Raw genomic sequence first — 18,363 nt, forward strand, 5'->3', positions numbered from 1 at the left:
ACCAGAACTTCATCACATGCCCTCATATCTGTGCCAGCTAGCTGCATGGCCAATGGAATCCATGAAAGAGTGGACTTGGGGGGCAAGTTATAGTCTGTTTTGCAGGTAATAAAAGATAGATCTGGGTTTTGAAGCCAGGCCCCCTAGATCCATCTCCTGTACCCATTATATGACACTGTTACACCCCAGAGCACTGCCAGTCTGACCCTGGCCCTGAGGTCCTACTTGGCATCAGTTCTTTATATTTCCTGTCTCGCTTTCCACCGAAGGTCATGCAGTCGCGTGCGGGGTATTTCCTTCCGGTATAGGAACAATCTGGAGGTTAGTGCTTTCTAGGCAGTGACCTCGTGGCCTGCATAAACAGCAGCCCGTGCTGTGACTGGGAGCCCGGAGAGAGTTAACAAATAGAACCTCATTGTTTATTTTAGTGAAATGTGGCAGCTTATGATAGTTTTGACAGTGAGACATGTGCTGTTTTGATCTCTCGAATAAGATTATCCAGTTTTCAGGCACGTCTCAAAACTCACCAGCATGTTCACATGTTGTTGCTTGGGAAGCCAGGGATTGGGAGCTGGCTGCCCGTCCGAAGGAAGCTGTTACTAGAATATAGGTTCTTGTTTTATTACTATTCCTTGGTATTTTTATTACTGTTCCTGGTCTCTCCGGAGTCATCGGCCTTTTCGGTTTCAACGTTCTCATTAACAAAGTGAGATATTGATGCCTCTGATTGACCCCAGGTCATTTGCCGAATGTGTTATTGTCCTGGGGGGGGCGGTCCTTTGCGCCTTCAAAACAGTTGTTTTTTGTGTCCTGCTCTTTGGAGGCATATTTCAAGTGAATGTGTTTAGAGTTTTAAGAGTCACAATTCCATTCTATTGTCCCAGTTCACTTGGTTCCACGATCACAGTTTCTGGTTTAGTAAGTCTAGGGTGAGGCCCAAGATTTTGCAACCAGGTCCCAGCTGCTGGTGCCGGTCTGGGGAACCCCACATAGAAAACACTGGTCCTGTGGCTATAGCTACAGCTCATTTCTGGGTACCGCTTCTTCCTTTCGTTCCTTCCGCAGTAGTGAAGATCCTGAGATCCTGTTTCTTGCCCTTGACTCTTTGAGGTCAAGGAGTGCTACCTATTCCCCTGCTGTTAACTGGCCCAGGGATTCATCACCAGTGCAGGGTACTTCATTAACCCTGTCCTCAATTGCCTGGTTTGAGTGTGCTATCTGTGTCTCTCGCCAAGGCTCTGGATGATTCCGCACTCAGTGAGGATCTTTTGAATAGACGGATGAGTCAGGCTGGGATTTGTATTTTCTGAAACAAAGGGTCTTCTCTCCTTTTCTCTTGGTGACCTTGTCCTTCAAGAGGAATAATTTAGGGTCTCTTCCAGGGACCACTCCGCTTCGAGGATCCCTTCCTTCCTCCCCAGTGCCAAAGATCAGGAACATGGTACAGGGCAGAGAATGATGCCAATAGTATTGTTACATTTCCATGGTACTTTCAGGCATGCTGATTGTAGTGCAAGCATTTCAAGGGCACGCTGCTAAAGGGGTGGCCAGCACAGCGGGTCTCTAATGACACCCCGTGCAAATTGGAGTAGAGTACAAGAACTATTAGCTACTCACCCCCTCCCCACATATGGATATGTGTGCATGCAAGTCTGTATGGATGTGCATGTGGTACACACACACACACACACACACACACACATACAACCTTGTCCTTTGTTTCGAATGCCACACAACTGATGGGCACTGGCGTCCCTGTTCTTGGGGGCGTAGATACGAACACCCGCAGAGAAGCCGCCGCTCCTTCCAAAACTGAACCCGTGTAAGATTTGCCCTTTAATTAGCATCTGCAGCTGTGCCATTAGCAGGGTTTGTCTCTGTTGGCCTGAATGCCTTTGCTTTAAAAGAGCAAGTCCGTTATAGCTCCAAGCCAGGCCTGTCTGTCAGCTGCTGGGCCTTCTCCACCATCTGCAGGGTGATCGCATTGTTTAGGACTGTTTCACTGTAGGGCTCTTTCCTCCTCCTGGCTCCCCGGCCTTTGATTACTGTGCCTCGGTGATTGCTGTTCGGGTGACCTGCAGCTGCTCGATGTGGGCAGGGACCCCGCGCATCCTTCTGTGCGGGATGGTTGCCTCTATGCTGATGGGCCAATGGACTGGTTCCTTTCCGGCCCTTTGTTGCCGGTGATCCTGGCGTGGTAGGCAGATCCTGTCGTGCCCAGGTAGTTACTGAAGAGAACCGCAAGCAGCAGGAGTGTCGGCTGGATTCAGGGCTCCTCTGCTTTAGAAACTTTTCATCTGGTGGATGGACTCCGGGAACTGCATTGTCTCTACACCTTCATCAGCACTGTGCTGGCCGCCTCAGAATCACCCGGAGGGCTCCCTAAAAATGCACATTTCTGTACCTCACCCAGGGTCCCTGGAATTTTTAACAAGCTCCCTGAATGGTTGGGATGGGAGTGAGACACACTTTACCCTTTCAGTCTGTTTCATGTTTACTCTTGTTGATGCCACTAGAATTCCAGCCCCATGAAGGCCAGAGATTTGTTTGTTATAGTCTCTGCTGTTTTCCTAGTATCTAGAACAGTGCCTGACACATAGCAGGCACTCAATTTTTTTTTTTTCTGAATGTGTTTTATTTTATTTTAAGGATTTTATTTATTTAACAGAGAGAGACACAGCGAAAGAGGGAACACAAGCAGGGGGAGTGGGAGAGGGAGAAGCAGGCTTCTTGCTGAGCAGGGAGCCCAATGTGGGGCTTGAACCCAGGACCCTGGGATCATTACCTGAGCTGAAGGCAGACACTTAACGACTGAGCCACCCAGGCTGCCCTAGATGAATATGTTTATTTGAAAAAAAAAAACACAAACAGTTCCGTAGGTAATTCAGATGGGCAGGCAGGTTTGATAAGCCCTGTCCTGGAGGACTTACCAGGTTCATTAGGTAAGAAGCCACATTTTGGGGGGACAGCGCCTCACCAGGCACCTCTGAGTAGCTAAAGTCCAGGACAGAGTCATGCTTTTGGACAAAACCAGGGGCTGTAAATGAATTGTCTGGCATAGCCTGAGTGGTGACTTGGGCCTTAAATTGTTTATAGTGTTCTGCTGACCCTGGTGTTTTGTTCATAGCAAGTCATCATATGGAGACTTGAAGACTCTTGGTTTTTGACCTTTGATGATGTTTTTGGAACCTCTTGACTTGGTACCATTTTCTGAAAGTGTCCAAGTCCTGTTCTTCACTGTATGTCTAAGCTCAACAGCAAGATGATGGTGTCATCTTGGGTTGGCCACACACAAGCCTTATTCCCCGTGGGCTCCATTCATAACAGAATGAGCAACTCTACCCAGTAGGATGGTTTTAGAGTAGAGGTGACATCTTGGAACAGCCAAATTTGCTCAGTAAATTTCCAGATTAAGTTCTCAAATGGCAGGCACTTGGAATTTTTAGTATGGTAATGTGGAATCGTGTCGACGGGTCAAGTTTGATTAGTCTTTGATAAGGACCCAGTCTATTTAGAGGTTTGTCATTTCGTGTCTATTTTGTCCCATGTTGTGGAGCCTGCTGCCTAGCAGCTGTTGTAATTTTTGTCGCTTGTCTTCTCAATCAACCCTGGTTTTGAAGAAATGAAAAGTTGTTTGACTCAGAAAAGACTAATCTACTTTTGGCGGGGGTTTTTAGCTCAGGAAATTGGACCTTCTGAATAGGAGCAAAGAATACGTATCTTTTGCCTTTTAAGAGATGGTTAAGAGATTTCTGAACTATTTTACTGGTCACTTCAAAATAGAATCTTCAGGAATAGTTGCGAAGTATTAAACAGCGGTTTGTGAGCTCTTAAATGTTGCCAGTGGTGCTGTTTGACTTTGTCATCCTCAAACTTACAAGGCATTTCTATTTCACACATCTTTAATAGAGTCAGGTTAGAATATTTATAACTGCGATGTGTCGTCATAAATATGCATTGTTCTTATTTTAAGATGTTTCCGTTCTAAAAGCACGAGTACTTCTGTTGTTATCGGTGAAATTTTTTTTTTATATTTAAGACGTTTTTAATGGCAATATATATTTAAAACAGACGTAAAAATTGGCATTCACCCACATATCCAGGGCCTATGAAGAACCAGGTTGGGATGAGTGGGTGAGCTTTAAGGCAGCCAGGTGGCTCCTGTGGGCTCTTCTAGGGCTGGGACTGGTAGCTTTCAATCTGCTGTGAATTTGGGGGGAAATAAAGTCTGTATTTTAGCAGCTACCCCTTCTCAGTGTGGCTCTTCTTGTGGGTTCATAAAAATTTTTCCAGCGATTACAGTGGAAATGGAACCTTACTCTTCAAATTGTCCAGTATCTGGTTGACTCTCCGCTCCTTGCAAGATGTCATGTGAATGGGGGAGACTCTCAGATGATACAGAGCCCTTCGGGAGGACATGTGGGTCCCTGGCTCCCCCAAGGGTCTCTGATGTGGGGTTCACTTGGTGCTGGGCAGAACCTTTACTGGGCCAGCCTGTGGCCTCTGTGGATATGTGCAGATGCTCAGTGTCTCACTTGACTGGAGCTTTCTTCTAATTCTGGACCAAAAGCAAACAGGAGTTTGGAGGAGGATGGAGAGAATTCACATCCCAAAATTGGCTTCTGGAATGCAGTAGTTGGAGAGATTTAGTATTTTTTTTTTTTTAAGATGTTTATTTGGATCTTGCCACTTTCCAGAAAGGATTTGAGACAACTTAAAACAAAAGATATTTATAGTATCGCTCACAAAATGGGAAATCAGAGCAAAGGACAGGAAGAGAATTGAGTAAGGGTTGACATGACTGCAAAGATGATCGAAACGTGTCCCACCTTCTCCCAGCCAGAGAGGGAAGGATCATGCAGCCAAGGGTGAGAAAGGAAGGTTCTTGACCAGCAGTGGAGAAACTCCTTGGTGCCAGGCACAGTATTGCAAGACAATTAATCCCATCCCATTCTACAGCCAGTGAAACTGAAGGGCAGAGAGCTGAAGTCACCAGGCTGTGGTTTGAAGCCTCCTGGGCAAATTGGCCTCAACGCCGTGTGTCGACTCAAAATATCACACTCAGTTATCATCAGAAGGAGGAAGGATTTCACTTCCTTGGAGTGGAAGAAATTTTTTGCTAATCGAACATTTTCCTTGAGGCTGTACTTTATATTCTTTTTTCCCAATATTTTATTTATTTATTAGAGTGAGCGTTGGACGTGGGGGAGGGGGAGCAGAGGAAGAGGCACAAGTAGACCCCTTCACTGAGCGCAGAGCCGGAAGGCAGGACTCAGTCTCATGACCCTGAGATCATGACCTGAGCTGAAATCAAGAGTAGGAAACTCAACGGACTGAGCCACCCAGGCGTCCCTATATTCTTTTTCCAGACTTTTCCCCTATGTATGTATTTAACAAATGTAATATTTTTTTTTTGTCATGAAAAGGACGTTGTACTTTATCCCGTATAGGATGTTGCTTTATATTATCCTGGGCAGCTTTCCATGGCTGTATGAATAGATTGATTCTGTTCATTTTTGATATCTACAACGTCTCCCATTATTAAGATATACCATATTTCAGCAGTTTCTTAATGATGGATGTTTGGGTGATTCCCAGGCTTTTCTTCCTCTGTGTTATAAACAGTGCTACGGTGAATCTATGTATCTATCGATCTACAAACTACTATAAGTTCCTGTAAAACAAATTGTCAGAAGTGGAATTATGAGGTCAGAGAGTGGATGCTCACATTTAAATTTTTAATAAAAATGGCCAGATGACTGTTGTAGGAAAAGATCGTATCATATTTATTGCACGTCTTCTCTAGTCTGCTGGGTGCTGAGAGAAATGCAAAAAGGATACTGGAGGGTTTGTTGCCCTCTAGCAATTTCCATCTACACTGTGTACCTAATCCTAGGGAATGTCTGGGGTGTCGACTTGGGTGGGTGGGTGGGTGAGTGGGTGGATTTAATTCAACTTTTCAAGCTTGCCTTGCAAACATTGTGCATGGTGTCTGGGACTAGTTTTTCATTATATTGATTCTCTTGGGTATCATATGTAATTTCCTTAGGGCAGGGACCTCATCCTACAAGGCTTACAGTATGTCTCCCACATCTTAGTAGCTTTGTGGAGACATTGTAATTATAATGCGTCAAGCAGCATTTGAGGCTCTAATTGAGATGTTCTGTTTTTTGGGGTGTATGAAGAATTAATAACTTTGGCATTTTCTACAGGTCATGGAATATCAGCCTGGAGGCGACTTGCTGTCACTTTTGAATAGATATGAGGACCAATTAGATGAAAATATGATTCAGTTTTACCTAGCTGAACTGATTTTGGCTGTTCACAGCGTTCATCAGATGGGATATGTACATCGGTAAGTGAGACTCGCTGGTAAGTGTACTGAGAATTTATCTGTATCACCTAAGAATTCCCACAATGGAGTGAATAGATGAATAATTTCAACTTCAAAATGATGCTCCATCCAAATTTTAACCAGTCTTAACTGCAACTGGCTGAAAGTATATTTTCCAGAGTGGCAGACATTTCAGCTTTACCCATTCAACAGTGAAATAGATCTAGAATCACAACGTACTCAAGTTTGCTAATAAGATCTGTGAATGTGGCTGATAAGACTGAGAACTCTTGCATGGGTTCCTTGAGTTATATGGTGGAAAAACCGAATTTGATTTGCAGAAGGACCCTGCAAACCGAGGAGTGGAAGACCATGCAGCAGTACTTCTGACCTCACTCATTAGTAATTTACAAAGGTGTTCCGTCAGATTCTCAGTCAAAAAGTGTCTCTTTACATCCTCACTCATGGGATGTTTTCTGTGCACCCGAGAATGTTTCCTTTCCCTCCCTCCCTCCTGTTTGTTTTCCTTCTCCTTCCCTTTCTCTTCCTCCCTCTCCTCCTCCTTTTTCTTAAAATTTTTTTTTTGCAGAATGTTTGCTTATTATTTATATCTATCAATAGGGAGGTCTATATAGCAGAATCTAGGCACTGAGATGGTTGGCTGAATCAATATCCGAGGTTAGCAGTTGCTTGCTGATTTGCATGGAGAAGACAACACTAATTTGTGGCCCTGATTTTCTTAGAGACATCAAACCCGAGAATATTCTCATTGACCGAACAGGACACATCAAGCTTGTGGATTTCGGATCAGCGGCTAAAATGAACTCAAATAAGATGGTAACAAAATGGACTAAGATAGCTTAATAGGGCTTGTGCTATAAAGGGTTCTGTGGCCCTCATAAGTTTGGGAAATAGGGGATAACTTTGAGTGATGTTTTGGAATCTTCAACTGCCAGTGTATGACATGATTTCTCCAGGGGTGGAGGTGGGGATGGGGACATAGAGCTATTTCCCAGACTTGCTTGACCTTGGCACCCTATTTTTAGAAGCATCCTTATGGTTTGGTTAAAACATAAAGGGAAAAATGCTCACTTTTGTTTTTCTTTTCATTTTCCTTATTATAGATTGTCTTCTGTAATCTTGTTTATTTCACATCTCTATTTTCTATTCAGCAAAGTTGAAAGAAATCACTGGCACATTTGAACCAAATATTCTTAAGCATTAAGAACTAACTGCTCAAAATGTCATTTTGAAGTCCTGGATCTCTGGTAAAAATTAAGCTGTATTTCCCATGCTGAATAAGAAGGCAAGAGGGTACCTGCTGAGATCAAGAGCAAGAATACTTGAGGGAAAAGATGACAAAGTAAAAAAAATACATAGATTTAAAAACAAACCCTAATGAAATTGGTACATACTGAAGTGAATTGTCATGTCATCTGTTCAAAAAACTGGTAGGTCTAAGAGAAAATCAACTTAGATTTTAAAACTTATTTTTCAACTGACCCATTTGGTCAAATTTTTAGGAACATGGCTTTTCATTCTTTCTCAATAAAATACTGATTCTAGTTAAAATGCACAAATTAAGTGGTTAGGGAGGTTACTCTGTAAAATGCCCCTCTTCCCAACCTCTGAAAATTCAGTCCTTATAAAGGGAAATATGTAAAATTGCTTTTTTTCTCAAGTTCCTTGGAGGAAAGGTAGGTATTATCAGGTTGATATTAGGAAAAGGTTTGGGGTTATGTTAACTCTTTGCACTCCAGGCTCTGGCTTCCCTGTTTGGCAGACCTGAGGCCTACTTGAGAAACATTTACTTGGTGTTCAGATCCTTGGAAAAACAGTCTCTCTAGGCACTGTTTCTCCCCCCCCCCCATTATGTTCTTGTAGTCGATTCCACTTGATCATTACAATGAGAATTAGATTATAGGATCAAAACATTTTATGTCTTAAAAATGGGCAATGCAGAAACAGGCATGAAAACTTGGTTGTTGAATCTAGTGGAATAAAGCACAGGAAAAAAGTTAAGTAATAGAAAGGGTTTTCATCTAGGATTCAAAAACTTTACGTTTCGTGAGTGACCTTAATAAACTCGTGCATCTAGAAATAAACTGAAGCATAGATACATGGTCTAATAATTGAAGCATAGATACATGGTCAGCTCTGGATGCCATTGACACTGACCATTGATATTTTGCCCTGGATAGTTCTTTATTGTGGGGGGCTATCCTGTGTATTACAGGATATTTAGCTACATTCCTGGCCAATATCTACTAGATGCCAATAACACCCACACCTCCAGTTGTAAAAACCAGAAACGTCTCCAGGCATGGCAGAGTGTTCCATGGGAGACAAAATCACCCCTGGTTGAGAACCATCCCAAGTCGATTGAGAAACATCAGACAGCTTATTAATGAGAGCCAGCTGTAGGTATTCACAATAAGAATACCTACTTGGAAAACTAGATTAAGATCCAAAGTCTCTGCTTGTTAAACAAATGGGAATAAGGAGTAAGTCCCATCCCTGCGTCTGAAATCACTCACTCTTCTGAGCCCGAAGTGGAGAGAGTGGACTTTCATTCATTTCAGGTTTCTGTTTTTCAGTGCTTCAGACTATCCCTTTTCAGTTCTTCTAATTGGAACAACCTTCACTTCAGGCGCAGAGCCCTCCAGAGTCACTCAGGTTTATTTGCAGCTCATTGCTCAACCCCTGATTATTCCGGTGAAGGAGAAAAGCCACTCAGTCCTGCATCCTTGGGAGGCGTGCACCTCCTCTTCTCTTGGAGGAAGAATCGGCTGTCCAGAAATTTGTGCTTTTAGGGCCAAAATGTGACAAGCACATAGCAAGGAATTCTTAGCGTTGTTTTAAGTGAAAAGGCCTTTTGATTAATCTACAGTTTAGATGAAATCAAGTATGGATATAGAATTATACTTTTTTTTTTTATATTTTTGATCAATGGAGGTGGGTTAAACTTTTCTTTTTAAAGATTTTATTTGAGAGAGAGTGTGTCCGGGGGAAGAAGAGAGGGGGAGAGAGAAGGAAGGGGAAGGAACCTCAGGCAGACTCTTCAGTGAGCATGGAGCCCGTTGCCCCTTGTGGGGCTCAGTATCACCACCCTGAGATCATGACCTGAGCCAAAACCAAGACTCAGACGCTCAACTGGCTGAGTCACCCAGGCATCCCAACATGTGTCAATCTCTCTCTCTCTCTCTTTTTTGTTAAAAGATTTTATTTATTTATTTGCCAGAGAGAGAGAGAGAGCACAAGTAGGTAGAGCAGTAGGCAGAAGTAAAGGGAGAAGCAGGCTCTCCGCTGAGCAGAGAGCCTGATGTGGGACTCGATCCCAGGACCCTGGGGATCATGACCTGAACTGAAGGCAGACATTTAACTGACTGAACCACCCAGGCGTCCCCAACATGTGTCTCTTTTAAGTAGGATGTTTTATAGGCCTAAAGGAGGTTCTGAATGTTTTTTTGTACTCAAAATATATGAAATATAATCTACATTTACTGAAACTCATGTATGTTACTCACCCAAAATCAATCTTTTCCCCTACCACTCTCAAACATTACCTGCGAATTTAGCCATTTGGGACTTGGGGATTGTTGGGTTTTCCATTTTCTTTCTTTCTTTTCTTTTTTTTTTTAAGATTTAAAAAATTATTTATTTATTTGACAACAGAGATCACAAGTAGGCAGAGAGAGAGAGAGAGAGAGAGGAGAAGCAGGTTCCCCGCTGAGCAGAGAGCCTGATGCGGGGCTCATCGCAGGACCCCGGGATCATGACCTGAGCCGAAGGCAGAGGCTTTAACCCACTGAGCCACCCAGGCGCCCCGGGTTTTCCATTTTCCATTGTCATTATTTCAGGCTTCTTAGCATGTTGCCTTGAAGCATTCTTACAAACAGTGGGGAACTGTACTGCCCAGATGTTGGGGGGCGAGCTGAAGCGTGCCATCCACCTGCTCTGTGCCCTGAGGCTACCCATTTCACCTTAGTAGACTCTTAATGAGTGGCAAATAGCAAAATCTTCCAACCTGTCTCATTCAGCTCTCACACAAACCCTTGGAAGGAGATTGTCAATAAAGAGCCATATAGCAATGGCACCTCGCTGGCTCAGTAGGTAGAGCATGTGAGTCCTGATCTCAGGGTCATGAGTTCGAACTCTGTGCTAGGGGTAGAGATTACTTAAAAAATAATAATTTATAAAAAAGGGGGGGCGCCTGGGTGGCTCAGTGGGTTAAAGCCTCTTCCTTCAGCTCAGGTCATGATCTCAGGGTCCTGGGATCGAGCCCCACTTCGGGCTCTCTGCTCAGGAGGGAGCCTGCTTCCCCCCGCTCTCTGCCTGCCTCTCTGCCTACTAGTGATCTCTGTCTGTCAAATAAATAAATAAAAATCTTTAAAAAAAAAAAAAGAGCCATATAGCATGTTAAGTGTTAATCAGCCTCCTTGGGCAGTTGAAAGTCCATAGGAGATAGCCTTTTTTGACATTTACTAGAAGTGAGAAGATTTAATCCTTTACCCCCAAGAGGAACAACATAATGAGTTACCATTCCCCTCCCCAACTCTCCATTCCACCCCCTGCTTCTGCAGGTGATTGTTTCTGCCCTGCGTAGCCGCATAGGGAAAGTTAGGTTGAAATAGTTTTATGTTTAAGCATTTTATGGGAAGAGGATTAGGAGGAAACAGTAGATTTCTTACTTTCTTCTCATCTGCTTGTGAAGGAATCCGTTAATCCTTTTCTGTTTCTTTTCTTAACCTCTCTGTCTCCTGAAATAGGACTTCATCTTCTGTCTCCTAGTCATTTTCTTATTGCCTCCTGCTGAATTGGTGTATTTTCATCCCTGTTGATACGTAAAAATTAACTAAAGTTTAGTAAAACTTGTCAGATGGTGCCCTGTGCATGGCTCCATGTTTAATATCTTACCCAGGTGCGCTGGCTGTGATTTGCCACCAGAGGAGAGCAAAAGCATCTTGCAAAATCCTTGTCAGGATGTGTGACATTAAGTGTTCAATGGGTTGAAGGTGCATGGAGGTCAATAACTAATGGAAATTTAGCAGTCATTAAATTGTCATTAAAAACCTTTGTAGCGGGGTGCTTGGGTGGCTCAGTGGGTTAAAGCCTCTGCTTTCAGCTCGGGTCATGATCCCGGGGTCCTGGGATTGAGCCCCGCATCAGGCTCTCTGCATCGGTCTCTCTGCTCGGCGGGGAGCCTGCTTCCTCCTCTGTCTCTGCCTGCCTCTCTGCCTACTTGTGATCTCAGTCTGTCAAATAAATGAATAAATAAATCTTTAAAAACAAAACAAAACAAAACCTTTGTAGGGGCGCCAAGGTGGCTCAGTGGGTTAAGCCTATGCCTTCGGCTCAGGTCATGATCCCAGGGTCCTGGGATCGAGCCCCAAATCCGGCTCTCTGCTCAGCGGGGAGCCTGCTTCCCACTCTCTCTCTGCCTGCCTCTCTGCCTACTTGTGATCTCTCTCTCTGTCAAATAAATAAATAAAATCTTAAAACAAAACAAAACCTTTGTAAATTGCTATTAAGCACCTAATGTACTTTATGCAGGAGATGTGCATGAAGGAAACTAGGGATATTTTCCCTTAAAATTTAGAAAATTACAAAGTGGCTAGACCTAAATGTGTATAATCACATGCCTGTTGTGGGACAGGAATTAGGGAGTTAACCTGACTCTCTTGGATAAATCTCATCATGAGTTTGAAAATGAGGCATTGATGACTTATACCCCTTGCTGGGTCATGCTGCTAAACACAACCCAGTTGAGCTCCTTTTGATCTGTGCACTGCAAACAAGGAGAACTGAGTATTCTCAAACAATCCAATGTATTGATAAAATAAAACCCAACAAGTGTGAAGATGTGTATTTGAGGATTGCATAGTAACAGTTCTGCAAGGTAATTAGGCAGAGAGGGTAAGCATTTAATGGTGACATTAGTTTTTCTTCTCTTGTTTTCATATTAAAAAAAATTATGGTCAGTATTGAGGGTTTTTACCAAAACCCTGTAGTTTAATCCTAATCCCGTGCTGAGCTCATTAATATTTACACACACATTAAAAGATAGAAGTTTTAGCGCTGGCTGCCCAGCATCAAGGCTTTCCCATGGCTTAAGGTGCTTTCAGTTTCTCCTGCTTAAGCTGCCCTGAGACCAGATATTGTCTCCTTTCTCCCCACTTTTGTCTATCAGCACTGGCTTGTGGCTTTCTTGTGCAGTGTGACCATCTAGGTTTTCCCAGTGTGTACTTGCAATGAAAAAAAATTTTTTTGTAAAGATTTAATTTTATTTTTAAAGTAATTTCTATACCCACTATGGGGCTCGAACTCACAACCCCTGAGATCAAGAGTTGCATGCTCCACTGAGCCGGCCAGGGACCCCTCAGTGGAAATTCTGTTGCCCAAAGCAATGGATGACTGGTGTCAAGAATACCAGTATCACACTGCTGTCCAGATTTAGGGTTTGGAAAAACCTATGGTGGGCTTGAGAGAAGGGGTGAAAAGAGAAAGAGTAGGGAGAATGGGTCTGTTTCCTACAACTGTGGGTCATTGGGGCAGAGGGATGGGCAAGATTAAAGTTACAGGCTGGAAGAGCTTGAGTGTCCATCCCTAGGGAAGGGATATAAAACCCAGCCTTGAAGATGCGTGGCCATACCTATAAAATCTGTAACGTCTCTCAGGGGCACTCAACATCCTTTAACGGGGAGAAGGTTCTTGTGTGCCCATGTAACTGCTCATGTGAGAGAAGCCTTTCAAAAGGCAGGATTATTGGACAACTGTAGGATTATTGGTTAACACAGATACGACTAACATCAGGCCCTTTCTGTTTGATGGAGAAGAAGTCAGAGAGGTGATTCTTAGCCTTTAAATTTCATGGGTCAATAAGACTTCAAAACAATTTTCAAAGCTGAAAGGGTTGCCGGCTGACTCTGTTGTCTAGGAAGGGGTGGGGGGGCGGGTAGAAAACCTTTCATCAGCATCATTTCGAGAAACAAAGGACATATAAAAACTAAAACAGAAGGACAAATTCTTAGAAAAAAGGACAGTTCTTCAAATGGGATATATTTAGCTTTAGGAAAAGACCTACTACATTGTCCTAGACTTTCTTTGCCAAGGTCAGGTGCTTCGAGTGCCATTGGATTGGAGGGCTCTGGATTTCTGAGCATTAGGAAGGTAACCATAGGACCAGGAGTTGGGGGTGAGGAAAATGAACTCATTAACATTGGACTTCTGGTGGAAGATATTTATCATGTCTTTCCCTGTGGGTGGCTCGAAGTAGGATTGTTGATTCCAGATATTTAAGCTTGAGATACAACGAGTTTGCAAATATTGTTTTGCCCCAGCTAGCTGCCAGGTTTTCAATAACGGCTAGATTGATCTTATAGATTCATCTTTAGGATTTATTATCATTTTGCTGTTTTCATAAGAGAAGCTCTGGGTAATGTGTATCAGGAAAGACATCTTCCGTCCTAGTTATATACCGGACTCTTATTTGTGTAACCAAAGGGTGTATATCATCAACAACTCTTGCCCTTTTGCCTTTGGATTATATCATGTTCTTTTTTTTTAAAATTTAATTAGTAAATCGTTTGCATTTCCTGAAGGCATGCCACTTGACAGAAGGTTTAAGTGCCTGGGAGAATAGTAATCAGTGGCAAATCAGCCTGTAGCCTGAAATGTGGCTGTTTGGCAGTCTATTTGAGAATAATTGAAAGTTTGCCGTGTTCATTTTATTTATGGGTTTCCAGGTGAACGCCAAGCTCCCGATTGGGACTCCAGATTACATGGCCCCTGAAGTGTTGACTGTGCTGAATGGGGATGGGAAAGGCGCCTACAGTCTCGACTGTGACTGGTGGTCAGTGGGCGTGATCGCCTACGAGATGGTTTACGGAAGGTCCCCGTTCACTGAGGGGACCTCAGCCAGAACCTTCAATAACATCATGAATTTCCAGGTAAAGAGCCATTCGTAGATTCCAAGGTAATACGGAGAGCTGTCATTTAAAAATGTGTGAGTGAACATTTGTAATATAAATCAGCAGTGCTGGATAATAACAATAGCAAATGCTTATAAAGCACTTCGTGTTAAAAGCTGCTCTAAACGCTTTAGAAATTGTGTTTCATTGACTCCCAGGTGCCAGTCATTGTAAGCCTATGCCATTCTTTTAGATACCGTTAAAAAAAGAAAAACTCTTGCTAATTAATCTATCATATTTCATTGATTATAAAATGCATTTTGATTTCAGTGCTATTAAGGGAATAACTGAGTCTTACACTTGAAATACAGCTCATTAACTTGGCTGATCCTCTAACAGTGTGAGAGGTAGATATTCTTTCCCTTTTACAGATGAGGAGACCAAAGTCCAAAATGGTTAATTTGCCTAGAGTAGCAGGCAGTCTGGCTTCGAGGCCTTTCCTTGGATAGTCAGTCTGCTGTGCTCTTTCTCAGTACTCTTAGCTGTCAGCTATGGTGGTAAAATCAAATGGGGCTAGGAATTAGAATTATAGGAATATATATGAAGTAGCATAAAGACCATTTTCTAATAACTGTACGTTCCAGTATGTTCAATCCATTTCTTAAGGATACGATAAATATGTATGTCTTAGTTTCAACTGAAAGGAGAGAAGAGAGACCTCACAGGGTTTTTAACTGAATCTCCTCTTTCTGGAATGCTTAATACATATTTTCATATGTATAATACATATTTCATGTGCTTAATACATACATATATTACTTGTTATTCTTGAGTCTCTTCTGGAGTGGAAGTTTTCCCTTAGATGATTCTTGGGTCCAATTTACCTCCTTCATTTCAGTCTGCTCGTTCAGTAATGAGTGAATTACGCTAGGCCCGGTTAGGTCCTGGGTTTCCGGTGATGAGCAAGGAGGCTCTCTCTGTCCTCTCTCCCTGTTATCACACAGAAATCACAGTGCACTGTGTTTGTGCAGAAGTAGATTACAGAGGGAATGGGGGGGGGCAGCGATCGGGTGGAAGAGGGGCGCGGGATGGGGAGGGCGTTCTAGGCAGAGAGAACAGCATGATTTGTTCAGGCAGCTTTAAATAGCTCATCATTGTTGGACAGCAAAGAGCGAGATGGGGAGTACAGCTACAAGAGACAGAGAGGAGCAGGGTCAAATCATGAAGGATATTGAACCCTTGTAAAGGAACGAGGTCTATTGATGTGAACGGGCCATTTATTTTGGGAACATGCCTTTGGTCCAAAGTTAAAAGGGCACAAAACTTCCTTCTTTAAAAAAGAAAAAAAAAAAGAGAGAAACTTGCATATATGAGAACTACTTTAACTTTGGAACATGAGAAGCTGAATCGGCTAAGGAAATGCTTATTTTATTTTTTTGGAATAGCGGTTTTTGAAGTTTCCTGATGACCCCAAAGTTAGCCGTGAATTACTTGATCTGATTCAGAGTTTGCTGTGTGGCCAGAAAGAGAGACTGAAGTTTGAAGGCCTTTGCTGCCACCCTTTCTTCTCTAAAATTGACTGGGATAACATCCGTAACTGTAAGTAGAGCCGCAGTCCTTCACTTCTGGGGCTGGAATTCAGTGTAAACACTTAAGAATGATCGGAAATTATTCTGGCCCACAGAAGGTGGTGTAAATTATATAAATAAGGGCCTTAATTATCCACAGGGGGTAGAAAAGGCTAATGGCGGAGCTGTCGGTAAGTGGTAATTCTTCTTTAAAATTGTTTGCACAGAAGAGGGTCATTTGTCAAACTCTGGGCTTATGTGGCCTTCCGAACATCATCCCTCAGTAAATTAGAGGTACGGATTGATGGGGGTTCAGAGGTTGTCTCTTGCTTTGACAGAGTTTCTTCTCAGAGGAAAAGCAGACCTAGGTATATCCTTCACAGATGAGGAAAAAAGACTCAAATGAGGCAAAGCGTCAGCTTGCTCTGCAAATGGCCAAGCCTGCACAGAAACCAGAAATGTCTCTGTGGGTTCGTTCGTTCTCCTCTAGAATGTTTGTCTTTGCTCACAAGCTTGTAAAATCTACACCGTAGGTGCACAGTGGAGTCATTCTTTCATACATATGTCACTCTGGGGTCAGTTAGTGCAATTGGAATTCATTAAAAACGGAGACCTGATTTATTATCAACAAAATCCAAAATGCTTGTTTTTTTTGGTGGTTTTGTTTTGTTTTGTTTTTAACAAATTGGTGATTTTGTTGTTGTGGTTAAGACTCTTTTATTTTTGGACGCGTTGTTGATTGAATGGGACCCAGTGATTAGCACAGAGGAGAGCCAGTAGGAAAGCAGTTAGTCTGTGTGAGTGAGGGGAGGTGGGGAGTGGAATCCATTTCTAAGGTGTCAGCACCAGGCTTCTAGCCGGAGCCATGTTGTCATAATATACGAGTTGGGTTATGATCTAATGTTGTTCAGTTGAAAGCCATTGTGATGGTTTCTCTAACCTGCCCAAATATTTAAATAGGCTACCTTTTTGTAAATATTTCTTAGCAATTTTTTTTTTCTCCTGGAAGGGACATCACTTACTTTTTCTAACCTTCAGGCATCAACCCCCAAATCTCCAAGGTTTGGGACTTTTAATCAACAGTGTATTTTCAGGGCTATCTTCTTTATTTGCTTTTAGAAAGATTTGATACAGTTTCCGATAGATGCTATTTACATACTCAGTCTTTTCTTGCCTTGCCTTTGTATCTCTGTTGTCTCCTTGAATGAACAGTTAATTTTTCTATTTGTGCACTTGTCAATTTTATCTTAACAACCTCATTCAAGTGAGCCAATGAGTGGTGATGAATTACCTGAGTAACTTTATTTTGAGTCTTGGTATACCTTGATGTTGTTTTGGTATGGCTGTTTTGGTATGGTGTCAGAATTCCGATTTTGTCCTAGTCTTTTTCTTCCAGGCTGTTTTTTAGGCTCTAGCTTATTGGGCTTACAACTGTAACTCCTGTTCTGTAAATTACATTGTGCCCATAGAGGATACATGTGAGTGTAGATTGTGGCCATGCTGTCCATCACAAGGCCCATCTTTTAGGGGTGCCTGGCTGGTGCAGTTGGTTAAGTGTCTGACTCAAGGTCTCAGCTCAGGTCTGATCTCAGGGTCATGAGATCGAGCTCCACCTTGGGCTCTGTGCTCATTGTGGGGTCTACTTGGGTTTTTCTCTCCCTCTCTCTCTCCTCCTCCCCCTGCCATCTCTCTCTAAAATAAAATAAATAAAATATTTAAACAAACAAACAAAACAAGGACCATCTTTTAGAAGGTCCTGGTTTTCTTTGGGATGCGATGATTTCGTAATGGGTCACCAGAGTTTTGGTCATCATCTTCACATTTGCTGCCCCCGTATTTGACTCACCCTGCCTCCATATTTGACTCACCCTGCCTCCTGTGGCTATCTACTTAAATTTTCCATGTCCTAACACATACCCACTTAGTTTCTCCTTATTTTTTTTTTTTTTTGAGATTTTTTTTTTAAGCAATCTTGACACCTAGTGCAGGACTCGAACTCACAACTTGGAGACCAAGAACCAAGAATTGCACACTCCACTGACTGAGCCAGCTAGGTGCCCAATTTTTCCTTATTTTTAACACATGTGCATGTGTTGTTCTCCCCCCTCCCCCCTGCCCCTTTTAACGTCAGGGAATTCTCATCCACCTGAAGCCTGAGTTTTGTTTTTTTTTTTTGAAAGTTATTTTTTTAAAGTAAAAATTGTAGGGTGCCTGGGTGGCTCAGTTGGTTAAGCGTCTGCCTTCAGCTCAGGTCATGATCCCAGCGTCCTGGGATCGAGCCCCACATCAGGCTCCCTGCTCAGCGGGGAGTCTGCTTCTCCCTTTGCCCCTCCCCCTGACTTGTCCTTGTGTGTGTGTTCTCTCCCTCTCTCTTTCAAAGATTAAAAAAAAAAATCTTAAAAAAACTTAAAAAAAAGTAAAAATTATATTTAAGATGCACAATGTGATGATTAGATGTACATATACGTGGTGAAATGATTACTGTAGTCAAACTAATGATCATATCCATCTCCTCACATAGTTACCATTTTTTCCTTTTCTGTGTTGAGAG

General features: G+C 42.7%; 1 protein-coding gene across 1 annotated transcript in view; it reads left to right on the forward strand.

Annotated features, from left to right (window-relative positions):
- The window catches only part of CIT (citron rho-interacting serine/threonine kinase), a 162,018-nt gene that overhangs the window by 25,757 nt on the left and 117,898 nt on the right, over positions 1-18,363 (forward strand). Inside the window, exons 6-9 of the mRNA XM_080820904.1 lie at positions 6,213-6,355; positions 7,078-7,171; positions 14,080-14,283; positions 15,690-15,843. Coding sequence (XP_080677030.1) covers positions 6,213-6,355; positions 7,078-7,171; positions 14,080-14,283; positions 15,690-15,843 — 595 coding nt within the window. The remainder of the gene's footprint in view (positions 1-6,212; positions 6,356-7,077; positions 7,172-14,079; positions 14,284-15,689; positions 15,844-18,363) is intronic.

The sequence above is a fragment of the Martes martes genome (genome assembly GCF_963455335.1).
Source record: "Martes martes genome assembly, chromosome: 13".
Taxonomy (NCBI): Eukaryota; Metazoa; Chordata; class Mammalia; order Carnivora; family Mustelidae; genus Martes; species Martes martes.